Below are 23,701 nucleotides of genomic sequence, written 5' to 3' on the forward strand. Positions count from 1 at the left end.
CATTGATTAGCAAACGTAATGGTAAAAAATATAAACTTGTCATGCCTAGAGCAATCAATTCGACCTGCAAAAGTATTTTTTTCTGTATTGGGTTGCCTTAATTAAGTGTTTTTAAGTACTCTGAAAGAGAATAAAACCAGAAGGAAAGCCGAAGCCGTAGTGCTAACCCAGCGCTCTTGTTGCAGGGAGCAGAGGGTGACGGGATTCATCGTGTTCATTCTGACCGGTGTGTCTGTCTTCATGGCTCCCATCCTCAAGGTAGGCACCGCGCCCCCGCCTCCTTCCGCACGGGCTGCGGCGCCAGGGCCACGGCCACTGCCGGGCGGGCTCTGCGCTGCCGAAACCCCATCGCCCGAGTGTGGAAAAGGGCATCAGTGAGAACTACTGATGCAGTTCTGTAGTTTTATGGATGCTTAAATACAAACTTTTTGGAAGGAAGAAGTAAGACATCCTTGTAGTGTGCTGGATAGTCACAGTGACGCGGTTCAGAACTGGTGGTTTTGGGGGCTGTGATTTTTTTCATTTTAAGATTTTTCTTCCGTGTTTGCACAAAGTTTTCTTTTATCTGGCACTCTTGTGCTTCTGCTGTGCCTGTGTTTTATGGAACCATACTGTAAATAAATCTTGAGAACCTGCTGGTGACGTGATGGCAGGATGTTTGGCAACGCAGCAGAGTCGCTGTGTGGAAGACACAGGTTGACGGATGAATACGTAGGCAAGAAAAGTACATCTGCATTTGTTTGTGTGGGCTTGCACGTCTCAACACACGCACGAGAGTTGGGTCTGCGCACTCGTACACGAAGCCGAGCGTTCACGTGCTGGATCTGTCCCTGCGTGCTGAGCTGCTGAGAGGCGCAGGAACAGCGCTGCGGCACCAGCTCTCGGACACGTTCGCTCCCGGGACTCCTGGCAGCCAAAATGGGCTTTGCTTTCGTCCTCTGGGGAAGCTGCTGAGTTCAGAGAGGGGAGCGCTCCTGCACCACGAGTCAGGGCCGGGCCTGTTGGAGGGTGTTTTGGAGGGAGTGGTGCAGCCTGCGCTTATCTCTGTTTCTCACCCCTCCTGAAGCCTGGCTGTTTCTGGAGGAGAGAACAAATACTGCAGACACCAATCCCATTGCCGTAGTGGGGAGCCCAGTCCCTGCAGTGTGCATTAATCGTCATAGCCATGTTTTCAGCATCTCTTACATGTACCTGAACGAAAATCTTCATTTGGTGGTTGCTCGTGGGCTGCGTGCGTGCCCATGTCCACAAGAGAGAATCCGCAGTGCTGACGACGAGCAGAGCCTGCAGCTGACGGTGTTAGCCCGCGTGTACGGTTTTGGGCAGAAGCCTTAGGGACGGCTCGGCTGCCGTGGCGGAGCTGCGCCCTGCCCGCGCCTCGGCCGCGCGGCCCCGGCAGCGTGCCCAGCGCTCTTGGGAAGAGCCAGCACGACAGTCAGGTTTCCATTCGTTTTGTCTGTGTCCTCCTGAACTAGCACGTCTCCTGTCGCTCAGAAGCAGTGTCCAGCTCAGCAGTATGGAAAACACGTTTCTGGAGGAAGAAGTGCAATGAAATCTGATTTCTGAATCTCTTGATGGTTTTTTTTCTTGTGAATTTAGCCCAGGCTCTGGGCAGGTGAGCTGCTGATGTACCGTTCGATCTAGGTAGGCAGCTCTTTCCCAAGACCTGAAATTTGTTGGCACAGAGCCACAGAGAAAGGCATCCTTAGCGGGTCGTGGAATAAACCATGAGAAGTTGCTTGTCTGTTCCCTGTGGAGGATCCTGCCTTTTCCAGGGACAGCGATTCCAGTGGTGTCCAACAGGAGATGTCAGCTGCAGAACCCCATCTCCATGGCTCCATAGATTGATGGTGTGAGCAGAAGATGTCAAAACAGTGGCACACGGACTTAACCAGTGGCACTGTCCATCATAACTCTGTGGCAGAGCGGACGGGTGTCCAGAGAAGTGTGTCTGGAGGAGGCAGGCAAGTTTTTGGCAGGCAGAGCAATGATGTTGCCTGTGTATAACATGGAGAAAGTGGCTTTAAAAAATTTGGTGCGTTCCTACTCTTGATTTCTAAGGTTGTTTTTGCAGCTAGCAAAATTTTGTGTCCTGGTAACCGTTTCTTCCTCTGCAGAAATCGGCATTTCCGTGCCCTTAATTTAATGCCTGCTTGTAATTAATTCTGTTTGTTAGTTCCATGTGCCCTTTCCTTGCAAGATCCCTCTTGGGTTCCTCTGGGGTCTGTTATTTCCCCTGCCATTGTTTTGTTCATTAGCGGTTGCCTGTGCTTCCCCAGCGGAGCGGGCCCTGCCAGGAGGGCGCAGGATGACCCGCACGCTCCTGCCCGCGCCCCCCGCACGCCTGGCAGCGCTCCGGGGCCTCGGCGAGCCGCGGGGCAGGGTCTCCTGCCAGAGAGCTGCTCCGCTGGACGCGCTGCCCATCGTGGAGCCTTGTCCTGCCAGTGACAAACAACACTGATAACACCAACGCAGTAACACAGGCAAGCCACACAGTAACCCCATCCCTGTTTTTTGTGGGGCTTGCGGTGTTTGTGCTGGTTCTGAACAGCAGTGATCGTTCTGCTGGGTTGCGGCAGATCTCCACAGAAACGTTCTTCGCCCCGCTCGGAGAACGGCAGGCGCTTTCCTATAAATCCACTGTAGTTCTGCTGGCCAGCAGCAGGTTTGCTCTGAGTGCCCAACCCAGCAGCCCCAGAGTCAGGGAACAGTCTGCCAATAGAAAATCTTCCAAAATGAAAGTGCTACTTGCTACTCTGCAGGATAATTAATGTACTGAAGTTTCACCTAGAGATGATTTACAGGATTAATTAACGTGGAATGATGAAATAATATTTGGACGCTTTGCTTTTTTTTTGAAAAGCAGAAAGAAATAGAAGGGGAGGGGACAAGAGCAATGTAAATGAACTAGAGAGCTGAACTCAAAGTGCCTACCCAGCTCACCAGAGGAGATCTTGTCTTGTCTCATCTGATCCCCTGGATCCACTGAGGGCTTCGAGTCCCGTGGACACCCAGCGATTCCTGACCTGCTCCCGTCCCTCCGCTCTGGGCGCGTGATGACAGCAGGTGGCTGAAGCTGCAGAAAAAACACCTGGCTTTTAATGTGAAATACCAAGGCAGCTCTTTCAGTGAAGCAAATAAAGCCAATAGAAGGATGAACTAGAAACTGAGAAGCTCACAGGTGGTGATGGGCAATGAGACTCGTGTGAGGGAAGGGAAAAATGAAGGTGGAAAAGCTTTGGTTAGCATTATGGCCAGGGACCAGTGACTTGGGTGCTTGTGTACTCCGGGTGAAATTCATGTGTTCGGGATCAAAGCCTCAAAGGATGTGTGTGTGGCACTGTGTTTCTCACCTGGTAAACTATCGATAGTGTGGTGGGAATAGGGTAAACACTGAGAAAGGGCTGTGTTGCTTGGCTGCTTGGCGAGCTCCACGCGCAGGTCAGGAGCAGGCGTCCTGCCGCAGCGGCGCTGGCGATGGGCGGCACGGCGCTCCGGCCGAGCGGCGCCTGCCGTTGCGTGGCCGCGGCCCGTCACGGCGCCGAGGCGCTGCCCGCCGCGCGCGTCCTCCCGCTGCAGCACGCTGCGCAAAGGGCGCTTTCAGCTCCCGCGCCTGCTTTGTGTCCCGCGCTCCCGTTCGCGTCACGCTGGGCTGGCTGCGCAGTTTGATGTTCGGCTGGGGAACGCTTCCCCCTCTTGGCAGCCGCGCTTTGTGCTTCAGGTCCGAGGGCCGGATACTGGTTCTGGGGAGCACACGTGGTGTTCCCGTGCGCAGGCAGCCCCTGCTTTTGAGCCTCCCTCCCTCGGAGGGCAGGTGTCCCCAGTCACGTGAGCGGTGATGGAGGAACGGGCAGCGCTGTGCGCTGGAGGGAGCAGAAGCTGATGGTTTAAAAGGCAGTTCCTGGCATTAAATAATGTAGCTCACGGTCCAGTATCTGTGAATAGCTATGAATTAGTGTCAGTGAAAGACTGAGCGGTCGGATTTGGTCGGCATGACTGCCATTGCTTAGCTGGGACTGAGGAGCCTCTCTGGACGGGTTTCCTCAGCTTACCAAGTCGGACGTACCGCAGCATCGTACTGCCTTTTCTTGTTCTCTGCCTTCTGGTTCTCCTCTTAGCAGGACAAGAGGTGAAAAGCAGTCGAAAGCTTATGGGAATAGTGGTTTACCCTGCCTGTTCTTTCGTTTGCTAACTGGCCCTGGTTGGCCTCGCTCCATTTGTCTCCTGGAGAGGCGTCCAAGTCCCAGAGCACCGAGGAAGCCCAGGGCTTGTTCGGCCCTGCTCTGCTCTTCAGCCATCCAGCCATAGCGCAAATGTTCTTGCAGCTCTTGAAACACCGCAGAAGGTTTATTTGCTTTATCACTCTGCGTTATCCACTCGTGGGTGCAATTTGAGTTTATTGCAGGTTGGGGATTGTGCCAGCCCAGCGTTAACAAGTGTATTGTGTACGGGAAGGTTATTCACTGGGTTTCTTCTGCTCTTCCCCCCACAGTTCATTCCCATGCCGGTGCTCTACGGCGTGTTCCTCTACATGGGGGTCGCTTCCCTCAACGGTGTGCAGGTGAGTCCCCTGAAAGCCTGGGAGCAGCCTCCCCGCGGACCTTCTCCAGAAGGTGGCCATCGTGAACCAGTGCGGGGCTTCACAGCTCTCCAGCCTCTCCCTTCTCCTTCGCCGCCTCTGTTTCCTTCCCGAGGAGAGGGTAGCGACTCTTCCCAAATATTGCCGAACACAAAGGGGAGCGATCTGCTCGGCGGCACTGGGGGCTGCTTTGTGAAGACCCGGAGTCCATCTTTTCCCCCAGCTCAGCGATCCTGAGGGCAGCGTGTTTTGGCAGAGGCCCCGTGTTTGTCCCCGGGTGGTTCGGGTCCTTTGCTGGGATGTCTGTCGCAGACTGAAGGAAAACAAGGGAAGATGACTTACGGTGGCAGCGGCGCTATTCGGCAATGTTAACGAGTGGGAACATTGGTGTTTGCCAGGGGAGGGAAGCCAAGCCCCTTTTCTTTGTCATTGAGGAAATATTACATAAGGAGCCTTTCTAACAGCACAGTATCTTTAATTTGCCCTAGGAAGCTGGAAGTGTTTTTGTTGCTTTTCTGGCACCCTCTTAATTGTGGCCTTTCTTTTTAGCGCTTGGTCGTGCTCTAATGGGAAAAGACTCGCTGTTTTGTGAGCACCATGAGAATTTACTTGGGTATTTTATAAACCGGCCCTGACTTTGATTCACTCGTTTGGGATGAATGCGGCTGCGGCAGCGGGCAGCCAGCCCGCGTTCGGGCAGGGGACAGACGGGGATTGTCGTGCTCGCCCGGGGGTCCGTTCTGCTGGGGGAGATCTCCCCTGCTTCCTGGCCCAGGTGGTCAGGGAACTGGGCAGCTTGTTCTCCCCTGATCGAGGGTGTTTTTCACTCCATGAGAAACCCTGGTTTTGGTTTAACTCCAAGTCCATCGAGTCCAGCATGGGGCAAGGGACGCTGCCCATCTCCCTCCCCCTTTGGTCGGTGCTTTTCTGTTCTCTGGTGATGTGATGTCTGCCCTCACCTCTGCTGACCTCTGCTCCCAATTTATTTGGAAAAAAAAGCTTTGTTTTGAAATGCTGAATGTCCTTCCCTTGGTATCAACAGGGCTGGGGAGGGTGGCAGAAGTGGCCCAGAGTTTGAGGCTGGCCCCTGTTTGGGAATTCACCTCGTTTGTTCTGGTTTTTGGGTAATGAGGTGTGCTTCCTTCACGAGAAAATTCCCCACAGCGGGTCAGGCTCTTCCTTTCAAAGCCAGCAGAATGACTTACGCCAACACCTTAGTTTCTTGCTTTGTGCACACCGAGTCTTGCTCCTTAAAATAAAGGCACCTTAAGGCCTTGCTTCGAGAGATGCTTCACTCCTGTGTCTCTGTTCAGGTGCCAAATGCAGTGTAGACTGAGGACTTCCATTTCAGACAGCTCAGTTAGTGTGTATAGCCCACCCTGCGTGAGGCTCAAGTCAGTCGGGACAGAGGAACCGTGATGGGTTTTCTGCCAGGTTTCCTTTCAGAAAGGAAAGCAAATTGATTCAAGGTCACACTTCGTCGTTCAACAATGCTTTTGTGTCTCTCTTTTGTGTATCCTGGGTTTCATTTCAATGTCCTGTTTCTTTTCCTCCCCAGTTCATGGATCGTCTGAAGCTGCTCCTGATGCCTCTGAAACACCAGCCCGACTTCATCTACCTGCGCCACGTCCCGCTGCGCAGGGTCCACCTCTTCACCTTCCTGCAGGTGGTGTGCCTGGCCCTCCTCTGGATCCTCAAGTCCACCGTGGCTGCCATCATCTTCCCTGTCATGGTAGGTGACGTTCTCCTCGGCCTTCCCCACACCGCAGACCCTCCCACAAACGGGCACATCCCTCCCCCGGGGCTCTGCGCCCCGTGTCCGTGGCTCTGGTGTAAGACGACGTTGCCGTGGCTGCCGTTACGGAAATCCTTTGGAGGAAAACAAACCTGGAAAGTTGATTTTTTCTAGAAAGGTGTACATAATTTTTGACAGTTCTGACTGCCAAGGTCAGGTTTGCTATGTTTGCTGTGTTTTCTCCTTGAGCTGCACGAGTGAATGAGAGGTGCATGCTTTTCTTTTTTAATCCACGCTAATTACTGTACAGAAAATGTCTCCCTTGCTTTTAAGAACACAAATCACCAAACCCAAGAATGAGCCTCACTGCTAAGGGCACATCAGATGGAGGGAGGTTATTAGCTAAAGCAAGAGAAATAAATCAATGTCTTTTTCCTTAAACTTCAGTAGAAAGACAACACAGTTGTCTCATAAGGTTTCGCTTCTGAGGATGCTGTATAGGTTTGTAGGATGTGTGTCCTCTTTCTAGTAATGCGTATCAGAGTCGCATTGAAACTTATTTTGGTGTTGAATGATAAAATGTTCATCACATTTAATGGTGCAAACCGAGGGAAGGTGCAGTCCAGATGTAGCTGCATCTGAGGACAAAACCTCAGTTGTTTACCCTGGTGAACTTAGTTGTAGGAAAAGCACTTTTAATACGGACATAATTCATAATGGGTTAATCACAGGCACCTACATGGCATCTTTCCTCCACCTGAGTCATTTCTGACTTCTGTAATCACGTCTTAAGTTGCACAAGTCAAAGCTTGAGATCCATTCCTAGGAATCATTTGTGCCGTTGATCGTTGTTGCTCAGCACAAACTCTTCATCTTAAAGGCAGTTTCTTAGTAGCCAAGCAGAGCTTTCCGCCTGTCGACGTACCCCTTGGGCGAGCGTAGCTCTGATCTCGGTGTGCGCCTGGGCGTCGTGATAAACCCGGTGTGGATGGAAACGCTTATTTGGGCACGTCCCTTGTTTTTCTCACAGCGCCTTCAGTGCAGTCCCACACAGACAAAGCTTTTCCTCCACTTTGACAGTAAGGTTTACTCTGCAAACTCTGAGGATGCACTTTGGCCCTTGTCTAATTTGTAAAGAGTTCTTACATCTGGGAAAACGGTGAGGAAAAAGTAAAGAGAATTTCCGGGACTGACGTGGTGAACCTGGGTGTGTGGACTGAATCCAAAAAGAGTTGAAAATATACATCTTTTGTCTCTTCAGTTGGTTATTTTGCCTGATGCCTGGGAGTTGGATGTTAGAGGTGTCCTTTGTCTCTACAGGACCAGTTAGTGATTACATGCTTTTGGTTTTTTGTACATTACTCCTGTTCATTCTGACACAAAATAGTCACAGTTCAGATTGTCAGTTTGACGGGGATATCCTGGGTGTTCACCTTGTTCTGCATATGTTCATTCACAACCAGAATTCAGGTGTTTGGGTCCAGGAATGTCTGGAGTGTCCACAATTCAAGATGGATGAGACTGACAGTCCCCCTCTGCCGTTCCAGATCCTGGCCCTTGTGGCAGTCAGAAAAGCCATGGACTACCTCTTCTCGCAGCACGACCTGAGCTTCCTTGACGACGTCATTCCAGAAAAGGACAAGAAGAAGAAAGAGGACGAGAAGAAGAAGAAAAAGAAGAAGGGCAGTGTGGACAGCGACAATGACGATGTAAGGACCTTTCTGCTCTCGGCAAATGGCTCGTTTCTAGCTAGTTAATGCTGGGTGACGGTCCGTGTCCTCTCCAGCTCTGGGCAGGGGGTTTTCCAGCCTCTTTTGAAGCCGGCCCGCTCAGTCTTTTGCTGCTACAGCAAACTGGCCCCATCCAAAACTTCTTTTTGCGTTGCCTTCCCTTTTCCAGACGCCACCAGCCTGCGGTGGGTGGTACTCACACTACCGAGAAAGAAATCACACTTTCCACGAGCACTAGGTGCCTGCTGAGATGTCGCACCCGCTAGAATGCCTTCTGTCACCTGTCCCGTTGTCTTTCCCTCGTCCTCCTTTCTCTCCCCCGTCATTGTCTTTTATATTTTAGGAGGAGAATGGTTTTCGTGAGGAGCTGTGTTACTTCTCAATGTATTCTGGGTTTCTTTTTTGCCTCTCTTTTTTAATTGCTCGTTCTAAGAACACAAAAAGATGTGACTTGTCATATCGCAGGGAAGACTGTTTGCTGTTGATAATACTCATGACCTTAACATTTTAAAAGCATACGTGCCCTTCTGCAGTGTACTCTTTGGTCCTACCTCAGGTTGCAGCATGTCCTAAAATAGCGAGTAGATCAGATCCACGTGCCTTAGACTATTCTACTTTTTGTTGTATATATAATATGCAGAAATCTAGTCCTGCTGCCTTTCAACATTCTCCTGCCCAGGCCTGACCTGAACTCAAGTCCTGTAAATTTGCAGTGATGTGCTAAATCTATAGCAGCTGACACAGTGAGTGTGAACTGCCTTCGGAGAGCTGTCTGCTTCAGTCCGCACCGCCTTCTGCTCCAGCTGGATGACAACGTGAAAAAGGAGCTGGGCTTTACTGATTTTAGGCTACATGGAGAGGACTGAGCACAGTGTCGCTTGTTCTGCTTGTCCGTCTGTCCAGGGGTAACAAGGAAAGGCTCTTCCTGTGAGGCAGGCAGAGGTACGACCACCTGAACTGGGGAAAAAAGGAAACGAAACCCCGCATTTCAACATGGCTGGGAGAAGAAAGGCAGCAGGACAAGTCAGGTGGCCCTTTCTCGAGCACCCATGCCCTGGTCACAACCTGCAGCGACCGCCTTTTGGCCTCTGCTCTGGTTCAGTCTGGCAGAACAGTAGCAACACCAGTTGCTGGTCCATTTGCTCCATGGCTTACCCAGAATCACAGAATCGTTTTGGTTGCAAGAGACGCGCAAGATCATCGAGTCCAACCATTAACCCAGCCCTGGCAGTAACCCGTGATACCTCTGCACATCCGTGTTAGAGGAAACAACGTCCGGCTGCGCGGATGAGAAAATGCATCGAGGTCTTTCTCTGAAGAACACATGCCGTATGAAGTAGAGCATGTACACTGCAAGACACAAAGCCAGGACTTTCCTAGGTGAGGGTGCAGGGCTGTAGGTTGTAGCCCGGATCCATGCCTTAGCAAATCAGGCTGAATCGCAGCTCAGAGGAATTGACTCTTATTTCAGCAGCAGACTCCCTTTCCCGTCGTTCCCCCAGCACCTGGGAGGCCAGGCCAGGGCCAAGGCTTTCCTTCAGATGGTGACTTTGTACAAAAACAAAACCAGAATGCCCCCCTAGCAAATAGCCAGCAATGGTTCGACTCCATCCCTTCCGCCTGACGGGTTTGAACCCAGCAGCGTTACATCCTAAGCCACGACTCCTGTATCTCTGCTGTGTTTTAAGTTACTGCTTCTCTTCTCAGGCTTTTAATGAATTTCAGGTACAGTACTTGATCTAACGGGTAAGAGAATTTCTGCAAAATGTCGGTTCTTAACTCATCCTGTTTCTTTTTCAGCACTTGCTTTTACCAGCTTCCTGAACGTGAAGCTCTCGGCGTCGCTGGTTCGATCCCTTTCGCCCCTTCCCTTCCAGAAACGTGTCCCAGAAGCCGGGGCCGGCGGGCAGGGCGCGGGTGGCAGTGCAGCCAGGAGCAGCGCTGGGCCGTGCTGGGGGACGGGCCAGCGTGGCAAAGCCCGGCCTTAGCGCTAGTTAGGGCAAGCTTAAAGCTCTCACCGGGGGCTCGCCAGCCAGCAGGGGCAGCGATACGGGACCTGCGGAGATTTTCTATAGGTCCTCCAGTTCTCCTCGGGCTTGTCTTTATGAAGGATGAATTAATGCAACCGGTTGCTGCATTTGCCTAATCAAAAATGAAGTGCTTTGTTTTACTCTCTGATTTTATGTCCAGAATAAATGGTCCAAGAAAGGCCAGACAATTCTTTTATGTATATATTTTATTTTTTTTAAAATCATGGCCTGCTATATTTAGCGGTGCGCAATAGTCTCTTCTTCCCTTTGGGGCGTTTTGACCAGCTGCGGGTACTTTCTGTGTCTCTGTTCATTTTACACGGTGAGGTGTCAATCTGAGTTGCCGCTGCACAGATCCGTCCCGTTCATTTGTTAGCACTGCAGCGGTGACACATTGGAGGGGGTACCCAGGTCTCGTGCTCTGCTTAACACAGAGTCCCAAACACATTTTGGGGTGGTTTTATTGCCTCTCTGGTTTTCTACTGGGTCTTCTTTATTTAAGCTATGTTGGTCCCTCAGCCACATAAAAATACTTCTGAGGAAACGTGTTGCTGTTGGAATATGAAACATTGCTCTGGTTATGTTAAAGAATCATGAGAAACAAACAGCCTCGTGCAGCCGAGTCACGCTGAGCCGAGCCGGGCGGTGTCGTGAGCAGAGGAGCTGGGGAGGGGGGCAGAGGGAAGGTAAAACTCACCCCCGGTTGCTCTTCCAGAGGGGAAGCGGCGGGAGCTGGTGGAAATCTGCAGGAAAACGCTGGACAGTGCTTGCTTTTTTCCTACATCTTTTTCTCATTCCTACAGAACTAAATAAAGGATAATTTGAATTTGTAGGAGACAATAAGAGAGAGAGCAGTGAATATGTTCTAAGACGTTTTGCACGTTTCTTTCACAGTCTGACTGCCCCTACCCAGAAAAAGTCCCAAGTATTAAAATACCAATGGACATCATGGAGCAGGAACCTTTCCTAAGTGATAGCAAACCTGCCGACAGTGAGTAGAACCAACCTCTTGCATGCCTGCTTGACTCTGACTTGCAGTACAAATAGAGATACATATATATATAAAAATATATATTTTTTTAGACCATTGATTTAAAAAAAAAGCTTTCCTATTACTTGAGAAGTACTTGTTCTTGTTTTCCTCTTTTTTTAATTTCCCAGGCTTCTGATTTATGACAAATAATGGTTTTGTGGGTTTTTTCTTGGCTTGTTACAAAAGAGATGTTGTTCCTTCTGGTGCCTCCAGCCTAAACGCCGTCATCCAGCTGCCAGCGGGTCTCTGCTCGCTGCCCCTCTCCCCCTCTCTTTTCCCATTTCGTGTGAGCTGCGCTGATGCCGTGGTTTATTTTTCCCTCGAGCCTGGCGTTCTGGATTTGCAGCATGTCTACACTGCATTGCTGTCCCGTTATGTTCCTTTCCTTAGGTGCCAACCAGTTGCACAGATCAGTGCTTTAAACAGTAATTAAGTGTGTCATTAATCAGCATGACACATTAAGCTGACAAGCAGTGATCAGTTGACCATTAACATATTTCCCTTCTTAGGTGATTTGCTTTTGTGCTTTTCTGTTTCTTTTTAATTTCTTGACGCTAATATCCATAATAGATGATTATAATCTTCATTTTCAGTAGTTTTTACTTCTCGTGTTATAGTCGTTTAAGTGAGGCATCGGGATTAACGATTGACCTGAATATTTAGGCTTTTGCGCAGCTTTTGAGTGCTGCGGGCGGTGCGTTCCGCCCGGAGCTGAATGCGCTGCCGTGTCCCGGGACAGGAGGGGGCGGCGCTGGCTCGGCACCGCGGCAGCGCTGCTGCCGAGATCTGGAGGAGCGTAGTTGAGATCCCTGAACTGAAATTTGAGTACTGGCGTTTAAGTCCCTTGCCTTTTGGGTGCATTTAGATACATTTGACAATCCTAGGCTGTTTTCTGCGGTTTGTAGATAAAGGAACCCTTAGAGGCTGGCACTATATAACAAAGCCAAAGAGAAAGAAGAGATTCCCTCGCTATTTAGATATTCTCAGTGTTTTACTGATGAGGAAACAGAGTGAAGTCAAACTCAGATAACCACACAAACCCTCCTCATTTTTGTGTGAAAATCCCCTGATGTGCTGAAAACAAATTACGTCCTAGATACTGTTACGTGGGATTTTGTGGTCAGGTGCGTAGTTTCCGACGTCCCTGAGGCCAAATAATTAGAAGTTAAGTTAATTCTTGTGCCACAGACCCGCACGGGGTAGATCACCCATGAGCTGAGCAGTAGCTTCTTGGCATATTTATACATTTCAGAAATTGATTTGCTGTCTTTTATTTAGAAACATGACAAAAAAGAAATCGGGCTCCTTTACTAGAAAAAGTAGCTGGAATCTGCTCTGCAATTCCAAGTAAATTCATAATAATGGTACTACCATCCAGTACTCAAGCATATTTTGCATGTCCTGAGTGCTCGCCAACACTGCAGCAGCCGAGGCAGAGGTGGATTCCAGCCCAGCTGTTTCTTGATCCGAACACCAAATGCATTTTTCAGTCCCGAGCTTTTCCTCAGCAGCAGCCCGAGCGGGGTTGTTGTGACTGATAACAGAACGTGCACCGGGCCCCGCGCGCCCGGGAGGGAGCGATGGCGGGCGGCCTGTCCTCACGCCAGGGCTGGGCTCTGAGGAGCACGGGGTCGCTGAAGGGGTAGGTGAACGGTAAGTATCCTAAGGGTGGTGAAAGTCTTGGGAAAAGAGTCTTTTTTGTCCTGTTGGCAGTTCAAGGGTTTTTATCTCAACGGAGAGATGTAAATTTAGTCTTTTTATTTACAAGCTGTGAAATTCATCTGACAGGCAGTCAGCATTAGAAAGTGTTGCCTAATGTGCCAGAATTTGCTGGGGAAGCTGAGGCTTGAGATGCCATCAGTGCTGCGGGCAGTGACCAACTGGGCTTTCCTCCCTCCCCAACAGGAGAAAAATCACCAACATTCCTTGAACGCCACACGTCGTGCTGATACGATTCCTTTCCTTCAGTCATACGCCATGCCAAGGTAAGAACCCATAATATAGATCTATAAGTTATATATAAAATTTGTAATGACTCCTCTAAAGCGTCTCAGCTACCCCTCAGTACACCAGAGGTCAATGGGGCAGAGTTCCGTCCCCCGTAGGAAACTCTTCAGGGCGCTGGGGAGAGCTCCCTAGCGAGGGCTGCCCCGTGCCAGATCCACCAGCGTGGCCCTGGGAGGGGCGTGGGAGCCCGTGGACGCTGCGCTGTTCACCAGCTCCAGTGTTGGTGTCTTTTTTGGGGTGTAAAGCAGAAGGAAGATGTGGAACAACTGTAAGGAGTCTAGAAAACACATCTACAGGGGAAAAATAAATGAATTGGGATTGTTCAACCTTTAAGAAGAACAAAAGAGATAGTAAGAGAAAATTACTATTACAGTTACCTTGGGTCGTGTAACAGGGTGTTGCAAGAAGGAAGTAATCTGACTTCCCTTATCTGTGGTAGTTAATAGAGTAAATAATGACCTTAAATTGCAGCAAGGGAGAGTTTACTAAAAATGTGTGAGAGCTCCACTGTGGCTCAGCCCCTCGGGGCCCCCGTGGGCCGCACAGCGCCGGGTCTAGGCTGGCATGGCCTTCTGAAGTGTCGAACGATATCTACACACCCAGGTGTTAGACAGTGTGTGAAATTCATCTCCGTGGATGTAACCGGAGCATTTCCAAGGCAGTTACCGAGTGTGGCCGCAGCTTGGCGTGAAGCACAAGTGCTGGATACGTGGAGCACCTCGGTCAATGAGAGGGGTGGCTTTTCTCTTGTGGGCTGTAGATCTGGGGGGAATTGCTCCCTGGGGGCTGGGCTAGCAGAACTCCCACGGGCACGGCGGGCGGTGTCGGGAATCACGAGGAAGGCGCCCACTCTCACCTTGTCTCCCTTTTCTTCACAGCCCTCCACGAACTCCAGTCAAAGTCGTGCCTCAAATTAGAATAGAACTTGAGCCTGAAGACAATGTTTTTTTCTGGAGGAGCAAGGGAACAGAAACTACTTTGTAATTTGTCTGTCTGTTCAATCTTTTCTGGGATTTTTATCTTTTTGTCACTAGCCAAATATTAAAACGCTGTAATGCTCTGTGCTTCCCACCGGCACAGGTACCTGAGGCGTCAGCGCGCCCCCCTCAGCGCCGCTGCCGGCGCGCTCGCCCCGTCCCGCGCTGACCAAGACTCCTCTTTGCCTTCTCTGCCGCTTCTCTTTCGTTTTCCAGCAGGGGGCAGAGGTGTTAAGGATGTGATGCAGGACCTGCGGGAGATGTCAGAGGAGCTGGCGTCACCGTAGTTGTGTAACTGTGTTTGTTTGTCTGAACAAAACTGACCTCCAGGCTAATGCAATGTCTTTCTTATACTGCTCAAAGATGCTGGAAAGTGCTGCTAATCCTAATTTGCTCTTAAAGCCTGTACTTGTAGTTAACACGAGAAGGAAAAGGAAAAGGTACTTCACTCCCAGCAAAGACAAACTGTTTCCATCGTTGTAGCGTGTGTTTTGAAATGTCCCTTTCCTATGCAATTTTTTTTAAAGAAACACTTTAATGGACTTAATCTGTCAGGTACATGGAAGAGTGTTATTTTCCTAGATTATTTTGTTTAAATTATGGGGGCCTAACCTACAACTTTTTTTTTGTCAATTTTTTTAACCTTTTTTTTAATTACTGTAAAGAAGAAATGAATTTTTCCTGCAGCAGGAAACATATAGTTATGAGTAGTTCTACCTCTTATTTCTAGACGCCAGGCTTTCTGTAAAAATGTATTGTACAATATATAATGTGATTTTTACAAGAAAAACAAAACAGAACAAACACCACCACACCACGATCTCCAGGACATGGCACAGGGCCGGATCGGTTTGATGAACACCTTCTGCTCTGCAGCGTCTGTTCTCCTTAGGGCTATGGACGTTTGATTTTTGTTGGTTGTTTTTTTTATAAATAATCTAGCGTTGCTATGAAGGAGACAGATTGTAACTTAAATCTCTTGCGATCTAGGAAGAGTCTTAAATATAATGGTGGTGAGCAAAGCACTGACTGGCTAAGGATGTCAGTGGACAGATGCTGATTGTATTCACGCCGATTTGCTACGCGGCATAGTTAGAATTCTTCTGACACGTCCGTGTGTGCACGTCTGTGTGTGTGTAGCCGCGAGAAGACCCGTGTGCAGTTCAGGCGCAGGACGGCCCCGCTGAGGGCACAGCCGAGGTGACCCCAGGGTGTCCGTCCCGGCGCCCAGGGTGCCGAGGATCACAAGCGTCTGCATCCTCCGGCATCCCCGATCTCTTTACCGTCATCTGCAAGCATTTACCCTAAATCTTGACGGCTCGGCCCTAGGCCTGTGGTCCGTGCAAGGTCAGTACCGAGCAGGCTGGGCATGGCCGCGCAGAGGCTTTTGGTTTTACACCAGAGGAGCTAAACTCACCCTGTGAGATGCGATTTTCTCTCTGCAGCACGTACACGTTACGTACTCCTCTGTGCCTATAAACGTGCATCTGGGAAATTGGGCTTCACCAAGACATTGCTTTGATGGAGCGTGAGGGTTACGTGTAAAACACTGTAAAGGCTTCATCAGAAAAAAGAGGGGGGAAAAATAGAAGTCCAGCTGTAAGGCCTAATTCCCCAATTTGGAAAATTTCCCCCCCAGGTACCGACACCTTGCCGCAGCTTCTGTTGTTCCAAAACCAAAGTCTGTGTTGATTAAGAAGACAGAATTTCTTGATGTGCTGAGACCTTATATGCCAAATTCAGCATCTACTCACTAGTAACGGCCCTATCAGCTCCTGGAGCTGCAGAGCAGGTTGTTCTTTTCGTTCCCTGCCGTACTGCAGAAGCTCCTGCCCACAGTGCGCACGTTTAAAGATGGGCCGATAGTTTTAGTCTGATCTCCTGCAAGCGGTCACCCCTGCGTAAAGATGGAGTTGAAGGGGCACCTACACAGCACCCACACGTGCACACACGTCCCTACATTCCCCAGTGACTCGTTACCGAGGGATCTCAATCTCTGCATACGCAAAATGTGCATGGACTGAAAGCGTGAACGCGGTGATGGGCACTGGAGCGAGCATGGCTTCTCCTCTCTGCTGCCCTCGGGGATCGGCGTCCCGGGAACACGGCCCTAACCGCTTGGGAAAGGCTGGGACGGCATGAGAAACGACCAGAAAAGGCTCTGTGATCCCGTCTGAGCCGGAGGACAGATCACCTGCCAAGTGCAGTGGCAGCGTAAAGGGTTTCGGCTCTTCGGTGAGCATCAGTCCCTGACCGCCAAAGGGAGACCGACTCGCGTGTCACCTACGGAGTACACAAGAGCCTTTTATGTTTTGCCCTGAGCTTTTATTTGTAGGGATCCAAATAACTGACAAAGGAGAGGTCACAACAGATGGCCAGGGAGAACGGGCTGTTCTGCGGGAGTGCGGCGGGGCTCCCGGGGCCCGGGTCCTGCGGCTTCCGTCCGCTGCCACCTGCTGATTCGTCTCCACAAAAACGAGGTCTTCCACTTTCAACCATGGTAAATGTACTTGAAATGTATTGACTGCTGATCTAGATCTTTCTCTCTTTATTTTTGGTATTTAACCTGAGCGAGCTGTGGTACAGAGGCTAGTGTTGCTGAGGTGACGCGACAAAGATTTCGGTAGCTTTTCTTGGAAAAACGCAGAACGCTGGGGACAGGAGCTGGAATTCTTTCCTTTCCTGGCCCCTGACAATAGTGCTTCATGGGTGGCTGTGTCTCCCTGTTTGGTTTTTCCTTGGAAATTACAAAAAAGCCGCAGACAACACAGGGATGTTAAGCAGGATCTCTGCTGGCATCAGAGAGCAGGCAGGGAGAGGGGCTGGAGTCACCGCAAGGAGAGTTTCACTGCACTTAGGCCTTTGATGAGAAAACTCACGCTCATTTTGAACCAGAACTGGGTATTTTGGGGCAGGTGCTTCTGGGAATATGTGTGGACTCTGAAGTCAGGGGAAGGTGCAGAGAAATGACCTCCCCGGGGCGGCAGAGCAGGGCCGTGCCCCATGTCACCCCGAGAGGCACGGAGCCGCGGCCGGCGTGTCCCGTGGCGCGGTGGCTCTCCCCGTGGCGCGGTGGCTCTCCCCGTGGCGCGGTGGCTCTCCATGCGGCGCGGTGGCTCTCCATGCGGCACGGTGGCTCTCCCCGTGGCGCGGTGGCTCTCCCCGTGGCGCGGTGGCTCTCCCCGTGGCGCGGTGGCTCTCCCCGCGGCGCGGTGGCTCTCCCCGCAGCACGGTGGCTCTCCCCGCGGCGCGGTGGCTCTCCCCGCGGCGCGGTGGCTCTCCCCGCGGCGCGGTGGCTCTCCCCGCGGCGCGGTGGCTCTCCCCGCAGCACGGTGGCTCTCCCCGCGGCGCGGTGGCTCTCCCCGCGGCGCGGTGGCTCTCCCCGTGGCGCGGTGGCTCTCCCCGTGGCGCGGTGGCTCTCCCCGCTGTGGCTCTCCCTGTGGCCCACGCTCGCTTGTCATTGCGGCTGAGGCTTCTTTGCATTCATTACTGGTTTTTTAATCAACACGCACTTTCAGATAGTTTTATTATTGTTTTTAATTCTCTTGAGTCTCTATTTGCTTTGGAGGAAAGAATAAAAAATAGTATAAAATGAAGTGGATCAAGATGGTGGAACAAAGAGGAAAAAAAGCAGAAACATTTCAATATATTAAAATCATTTTTTTTCCCAGTAATATAAAACGTGAAATTCCTTATAACATTATAGTGTTTTACAGTTTTATGGAGCTTTCTATTGTGACTTTTATGGAATCAAAAGATAAAGATGATGAGATATTTTAGCATTTCTATTTTTCAAAATTAAATGTATACTGAAAATAAAGTAACTTTATGCATTTATGGGCGAGTGTGTGTGTTTGTTTTCCCTGGTTAGTCGCGTTTGGATGAAGGTTCTGCATGGCTGTTGTGTAATTGCCAGCTCAAGGGAGAACGCGTGGCAGCTCCGTGAGCAGATGCAGGGAAGGTGTTCGGGGGGCTGGGGAGAGATGTGGGGGTAGAAAGGGGAGTTTCATGGTAGAAACACCTTCTCCCAAGGTAAGATATTGAAGCTTTTTGGGGAGTGAAGTACAATTGTTCACAAATAAAGGCGGGCAGGCCATGCCGGTGACAGAAATGGGTTATTTTGAGCTGAGTTTTTGGTGAGGAATACGGGTCGTGTGCTGCGGCTGCGATGGCGGCGCTGGAGCCGGCCGCGGGTCTCTGACCTGTCCCGCCGGGCAGGCTCCGTTCAGGCAGCACCAAGCTCTGCGCGCTTAGACCGGCGCCAAAAGCCGTTTATTGTCCAAGTCTTTCCCACCGTGTCAGAGTGCAAAGTCTTTTGTGGGTGACGCCCGGACCAGGCATTTTGGGGACTCTGCTACATTTTGAGTAGCTACTTCTTGGCCAGGATAACAGCATTGTCACCTGTGGAAATTACTCAACCTGTTGCACCTGCTGAAGCCCCAGGGCTTGAGCTGAGTGACATGAAAATCACCTGTGAGCGGCTCCTCTCCCCCTTAAATTGCTGCCCCCCCCCAGCCGGGAGACTCTGCTGAGCTTTGAGTGTGAGGAGTGGAGGAGAATCCTTGCTGCTCCTTTTGGGAACATCCTTGCTGCTCCTTTTGGGAACATCCTGCACACAGAACAGAAGAAGAGTGAAGGTATGAGCCTGGGTACTTGGGGTGGGTGCGGGTGGCCCGGAGGAGCAGCCGGTGGCGTTGAGGGCTGGGGTGAGTCCCTGGGAAAGCAAACAGCCCAGGGGTTCTCTGGGGCAGGGGCACGGAGAGCAGACAAAAGCAGCACTTTCAGCTCTTTTGAAATGTTGGTATGGGTTTAGTCACTGGGTTTTTTTGAAAGAAAAAAGGACGGAAGTTGGTCACCTTACTCATTTCTGAACTTGGTTAACATGTTCTCCAGAAGTAAATCCCTTGCCCAGGTGCCAGGCACCTGGCAGGGAGGTGGAAAATGCCGTGCATGGTGCCACAGGCAATCCACGGCAGCTTTTGGGAGTTTTTTCCCATTTTAGAAACCCTACCCTGCTGCTAGTCAATTAACTAACGCTTATGACTTTGATCCCTGCAGGACCCTGGGAGCCCCTCGCGCGGACCGTCGTTGTCAGAAAGGTAAATGCCAGGAGCTGCTCTATCAGGTGGTTTTAGTGTCCGGAGCAGTTTGTGGGACACCTTTCCCATAGCAGCTTTCCCCTGGTTGGAAACTATTACCAGTGTTGCTCCCACCATGCTGCTGTGCCTGCAATGTATTGCTGCTTAATTATTGTTGCAACAGCTCTGCAATTAGTATGAAGAGCCATTTTGCAGCTTGTGACAGCTGTGGTGGGGAATGATATCTGCCTAGCGGAAGTTTTTGAGGTGGGAGGGGAGCTTGATCCGTTCTTGTTGCATTGCGTGCTGCGTCCTCCCCGCTGTCCGACTTCCCGAGGTGCTGTGCAGAAAGGTGCTGGGGGTGAGGATTGCCAGCTGGGTTTGCATCCTCGTGTTTTGGCGATCAGCAGATAGGCAGGACTTGCTTATTCTTCCAAATGTTTCAAAATGAGGAAGCGAGTTATAGAGCTGCTGGGAGAAACTCAGGAGGCAAAACCAGCCTGCACCCTCGGCCGTGCACAGTGGCTGCGGCAGCTCCGAGGGCAGGAGGAGGGAGACCGATAAACACGTTGAAAAAACAAACAACGAACCAAAACCCACAGTGCAGTGGGGAGTGAAAAATGGCAGCAGTTTCTGTCTGGGTTGGCAGAGGGCTGGGTGGGGAACGCCTCGGGGGGTGCTTTGCTGGATGGGGAACGCCTCGGGAGGTGCTTTGCTGTCCAGGTCCCTGCCCGCAGGTTGCACTGGCCCCCCAAGCTTTCTCAGAAGTCAACCAGTTTTAGTAAAAACGGCTGTTTTGTTCTGTTTCTCTGTGCGAGGCCCCGCTGGCCCCTGTGTAAGCAGAGACAGCCGCAGTGGCTTTGCCACCGTGGGTGCGTTTGCCCGCGTGATGCCCGTGGCTCCCGGAGCGCTTGCCGCCGGACCCCGGGGATTTCCTGGTGTTTGCTTTGTTTTCCTTTGCCGTGTGTGGTGCCAGGTGTAGCTCCTCCTTCCCAAAAAGGTGGAAGCTCCCAGGCAAGGTTCTGGCGCAAAGCAAGTGGACGTGTCCTCTGCACCGGGCTGCGACGGAAAGAGCTGCTGGCTCCGTGGGGAGGGTCCGGAGCTATTTTGGAGGAGTGGCTCATTTCTAAAATGAGGTCCTTAATAATGGGTGCAATATCTTTGACGGCATGGTGTAATCACTTGTCTAATTAGTTGGCAGGGAGGAGGGTGTGGCAGAATTAGGTTTTCCCGTACATAACGAAGGGTAGCGGGAGCCCAACACCAATGCCGATAACCGCAGAGGGCAGAGCACGTGTGTTACGGCCCCAAGCCCCGTGCCAGGTCAGCAGCGTTTCTCCCAGGCTTTTAGGATCGGAATCCGTGGAGCGTGGGTGTGTTTCTGCGGGTCAGCCGCGTCCCAGGTGCCCTTTGCTCAGGACAGAAGGCCCTACGTGTCCGCTGGACCGGCACGTGGGCAGACATGAGGCGTTTCTGTCACGGTGTTTTGTGCATGCTGAGTCTGCCCGTGGTCCCAGGAGATAAGCCAGGGGGTTGCTTTTTGTCTGTTTTAGCTGTTCTTTCCCTGCTTGGTTTGGGGTGCAGGGCTTGAGAAGGGTCGCTCTCAGGCGAGATAGTAGCAAACATCTGAACAAAATTATGCCATTTGATTTCACCTTCCGATTACTGACAAGACTTAATTCTTTGTTAAGCTCCCACAAGCAAGAAGGTTGGGACATTACAGCAGAAAGTGATGCCCACTCCAAAAAATACTTTGTGTGCAGAGCAAATCCCATGCCCGAAGTTTTGAGCCGTGAGCCGGAGGGGGTCACGACCCAGGCTGCTCCGGGGAGAGCCCGGCCTTGCCTTCCCGCTCCCGCCAGCGCTGGGGCTTCCAGGGTTAGGAAATGCCCTGGGGGTGCAGCAGCGCGCTTATCACCCCGGAAGCTGCTATGAGAATACGTAGATTTTGTTTGTTTGTTTTATATCGGCACATTTCCTGGAAACGCAGAAGGTCGCATCCTGAATTTGACAGATGTGGAGGTGCCACTGTAAGGGAGTGAAGGCTCAGAGACTTGGTGGCCGGTGGAGACTCGAGCGCTTGTCAGGGCACGTTGGGACAGACCTGTGTCCAGCCGGACCCACAGCCGTGGACATGACCATGGCTGGTGCCAGGGACCTTGAGCCAAGAGCTGCTGTCTTGGGCACCACCAGGAACGAGAAGCTGAAATAAACACATCTCGATATGTCCACGAACATCGGAGAGTCTGCTGGTCACATGAGGTGTATGAATGAGATGCGGGTCTATCACCACCACTGAAATTATAAAACAAACAAGCAAACAGGTTTCGATAATTTTGGAAAGTAAATGCTGACAGCGCGCCGTGCCGTGGTGGCGGGCGGTTGAGCTGCCGTCTCGGGGTCTGGTTTTGCTGTGGGGGCGCGGGTTAGCACCGTGTGTGGTGGATGCTGTACTCGCAAAGCGTTTCACACCTGGGTGCTGGAGCTGAGAGTTTCTCTTGCCCGGTACCACAGTCCTTGCACAAAGATAGAAGGTTCCTTATTTTTCCACTTCGAAATGCAGTCTGTGTCTGGGTATGGCCTCGTGGTATTTCTAGCGGGGTTCTGGGGTCTCGGGGACCCCAAAGCATGGGGCTTGCACTGTCCTTAGGTAAAGTTTACTAGCAAAGATAACCGTGGCCGGAGAAAGGGTGGAGAGAACTCTCCATGTCTAGCTTTTTTCCCGATTTTAAGGATTTCTGTCGCCTCAGAGCAGGGGCTTTTTCCAGAGATGAGGCTGCCGGTGTCACAGCTGCCAGGGGACCGGCGGTGACCGGCGGCCCGGGTGCCATCCCTGCGTCCTTCAAGCCAAAGCCAGGCAAGTCCACCCTGTGTCTCCCATCCTGGGGAAAATGAGCAGAGACCTGGAGGCTGCTGGTGCTCTCCAGTACACAGGGTAACCCAAGTGAACGTGGGGTTGCTGCTCGTTTTCAGCATGAACCCCATTCAAGCTTACATAGATTAATTTTCTTACTTTGAAAGATATTTCCAGTCAAACATCAAATAGAGAAGGTTTTAGCTACACAGTCTTGTGCCGGGATGGACACGTTGGGAGAAGGAAATAGAGGCGAAGCTGCCTTGATGTGGGACGCGGGGCTTCAGCGCAGATGCTGGGGCGGGCCTGGGGCGTCCTGCCGAGGCTGTGGGTACAGCAGACCCGCCTCCGAAACACGGCTGTCGTGTGAGGCCGTTATGTGTTCTCTGCAATTAGTGCCGCATTTCTGAACGAAACCAGCCTGCGTGCTGCCGGAACGGCTGTGCCGTGGGTTTTCCTTGCTTTGTGACCAGCAGTAGTGCATGGGTGACCTTGTTTGCTTTATCCTGCGTCGCATTTGGGGCTTTTTTCCTTTTTTTCTTAAAATCCCCCGCTCGTCCCAACCCAGCCCTTCCTGGAGCTGTGCCAGATAAGCAACCAGCGCCTGTGGGTGCAGGGTTATTGCCGGGAGCATCCCCCCAGTGCCAAAGAGCCATTAAATGCGGGTGATTAGCGTTGGTTGTGCCACTTGGTAGCTGTGGTGCTCCTGGCAGAGGAGCATTGTCCCCCTGGAGCTGCTTCCCCAGCTGGGTCTGGTGACTGCAAAGTCATTACTCGGGGTTCTTGATTAGTTTTAACATCAGCTCACCCCAATTCTGCCCATGATTCCTAGGCCTCTTGCAGAGTTTCCCCTTTTGGAGGGAGTCCCTCTGCCCTGTTGGTAAGAAAATTGCACCTTCTGTATACACTTATTTCATTTGTTGTTTTGGAGCAGATCTGAGCTCGGATGCCTTCTGTACAGTAACTTCCTTTGACCATCGCTTCAGGTCTCCCGGGTTTTGTTGCCGGCGCGCCGACTGTGTCCATTTCCGGTTTGTCTTTGCTGGAGCTGCCCAGGCTCGGGAGCCTCGGGGGTCTTTGTTTTGCCTGGTGCCACAGAAGCTGATAGTGGAAAAAGTCAAGAGGCTTCACCATCCCTTTCTAATACCACGGGTTTGGTGTCAAAACTGCAAAATTTAATGTCAGGACAGTTTTGTGTCGCTTTCCAGGAGAACAGGTGCCGTCTGCTGAGCATCATCCTTGGGGGCTTGGGGCAGCTGGCTGGGCGGCTTCTCCCGTGCTCCCCAAAGCGCAGCGGGGCTCAGCTCCCCCCACGCTGGGCACACAGGAGGGCTGTGGGGGTTCCGCGCTGGCAGGGACGCTGCGTTTGGGGCGGGGGGCAGTGAAGTCGGGGCTGCTCTTCTGCCACACAGGTCCGCAGAGGTCCCACCTCGGGTGAATATCCAAATACCCGCAGAGTATTTGTGAGCGCTCGATGAGTGGTTCGGGGTTTGTTTGGTTAGTTGTTCAGACAGCTCCTGGATGAGCGCTGCCACCCCCTCGTCCTGCCTGCAGAGCCGGACCTGCGCCCCTTCCCAGCCCACCCCAGGGATGCCCCAGCCCCATGCTTGTCCCCCTCCATCCTCCCCACCCTGCCCCAGTGGGATGAAGAAAAAACCCTTTCCAGCAGCAACGAGGG

The 23,701-nt window shown here is 51.6% G+C and overlaps 1 protein-coding gene across 10 annotated transcripts in view; it reads left to right on the forward strand.

Annotated features, from left to right (window-relative positions):
* The window catches only part of SLC4A4 (solute carrier family 4 member 4), a 204,010-nt gene extending 186,082 nt beyond the window's left edge, over nt 1-17,928 (forward strand). For 7 of the 10 annotated variants that reach the window (XM_071808335.1, XM_071808327.1, XM_071808330.1 and 4 more), the window contains 6 exons: nt 186-258; nt 4,493-4,561; nt 6,138-6,311; nt 7,862-8,023; nt 13,013-13,092; nt 13,993-17,928. In XM_071808335.1, the coding sequence (XP_071664436.1) occupies nt 186-258; nt 4,493-4,561; nt 6,138-6,311; nt 7,862-8,023; nt 13,013-13,092; nt 13,993-14,098 (664 nt within the window). In that variant the 3' untranslated portion in view covers nt 14,099-17,928. Of the gene's footprint in view, nt 1-185; nt 259-4,492; nt 4,562-6,137; nt 6,312-7,861; nt 8,024-10,968; nt 11,066-13,012; nt 13,093-13,992 lie in introns of all 10 variants that reach the window. The other 3 variants (XM_071808329.1, XM_071808333.1, XM_065836071.2) reach the window with 1 other exon arrangement.
* Nucleotides 17,929-23,701: the final 5,773 nt, after the last annotated feature.

The sequence above is a fragment of the Patagioenas fasciata genome, chromosome 4, assembly GCF_037038585.1.
Source record: "Patagioenas fasciata isolate bPatFas1 chromosome 4, bPatFas1.hap1, whole genome shotgun sequence".
NCBI lineage: Eukaryota > Metazoa > Chordata > Aves > Columbiformes > Columbidae > Patagioenas > Patagioenas fasciata.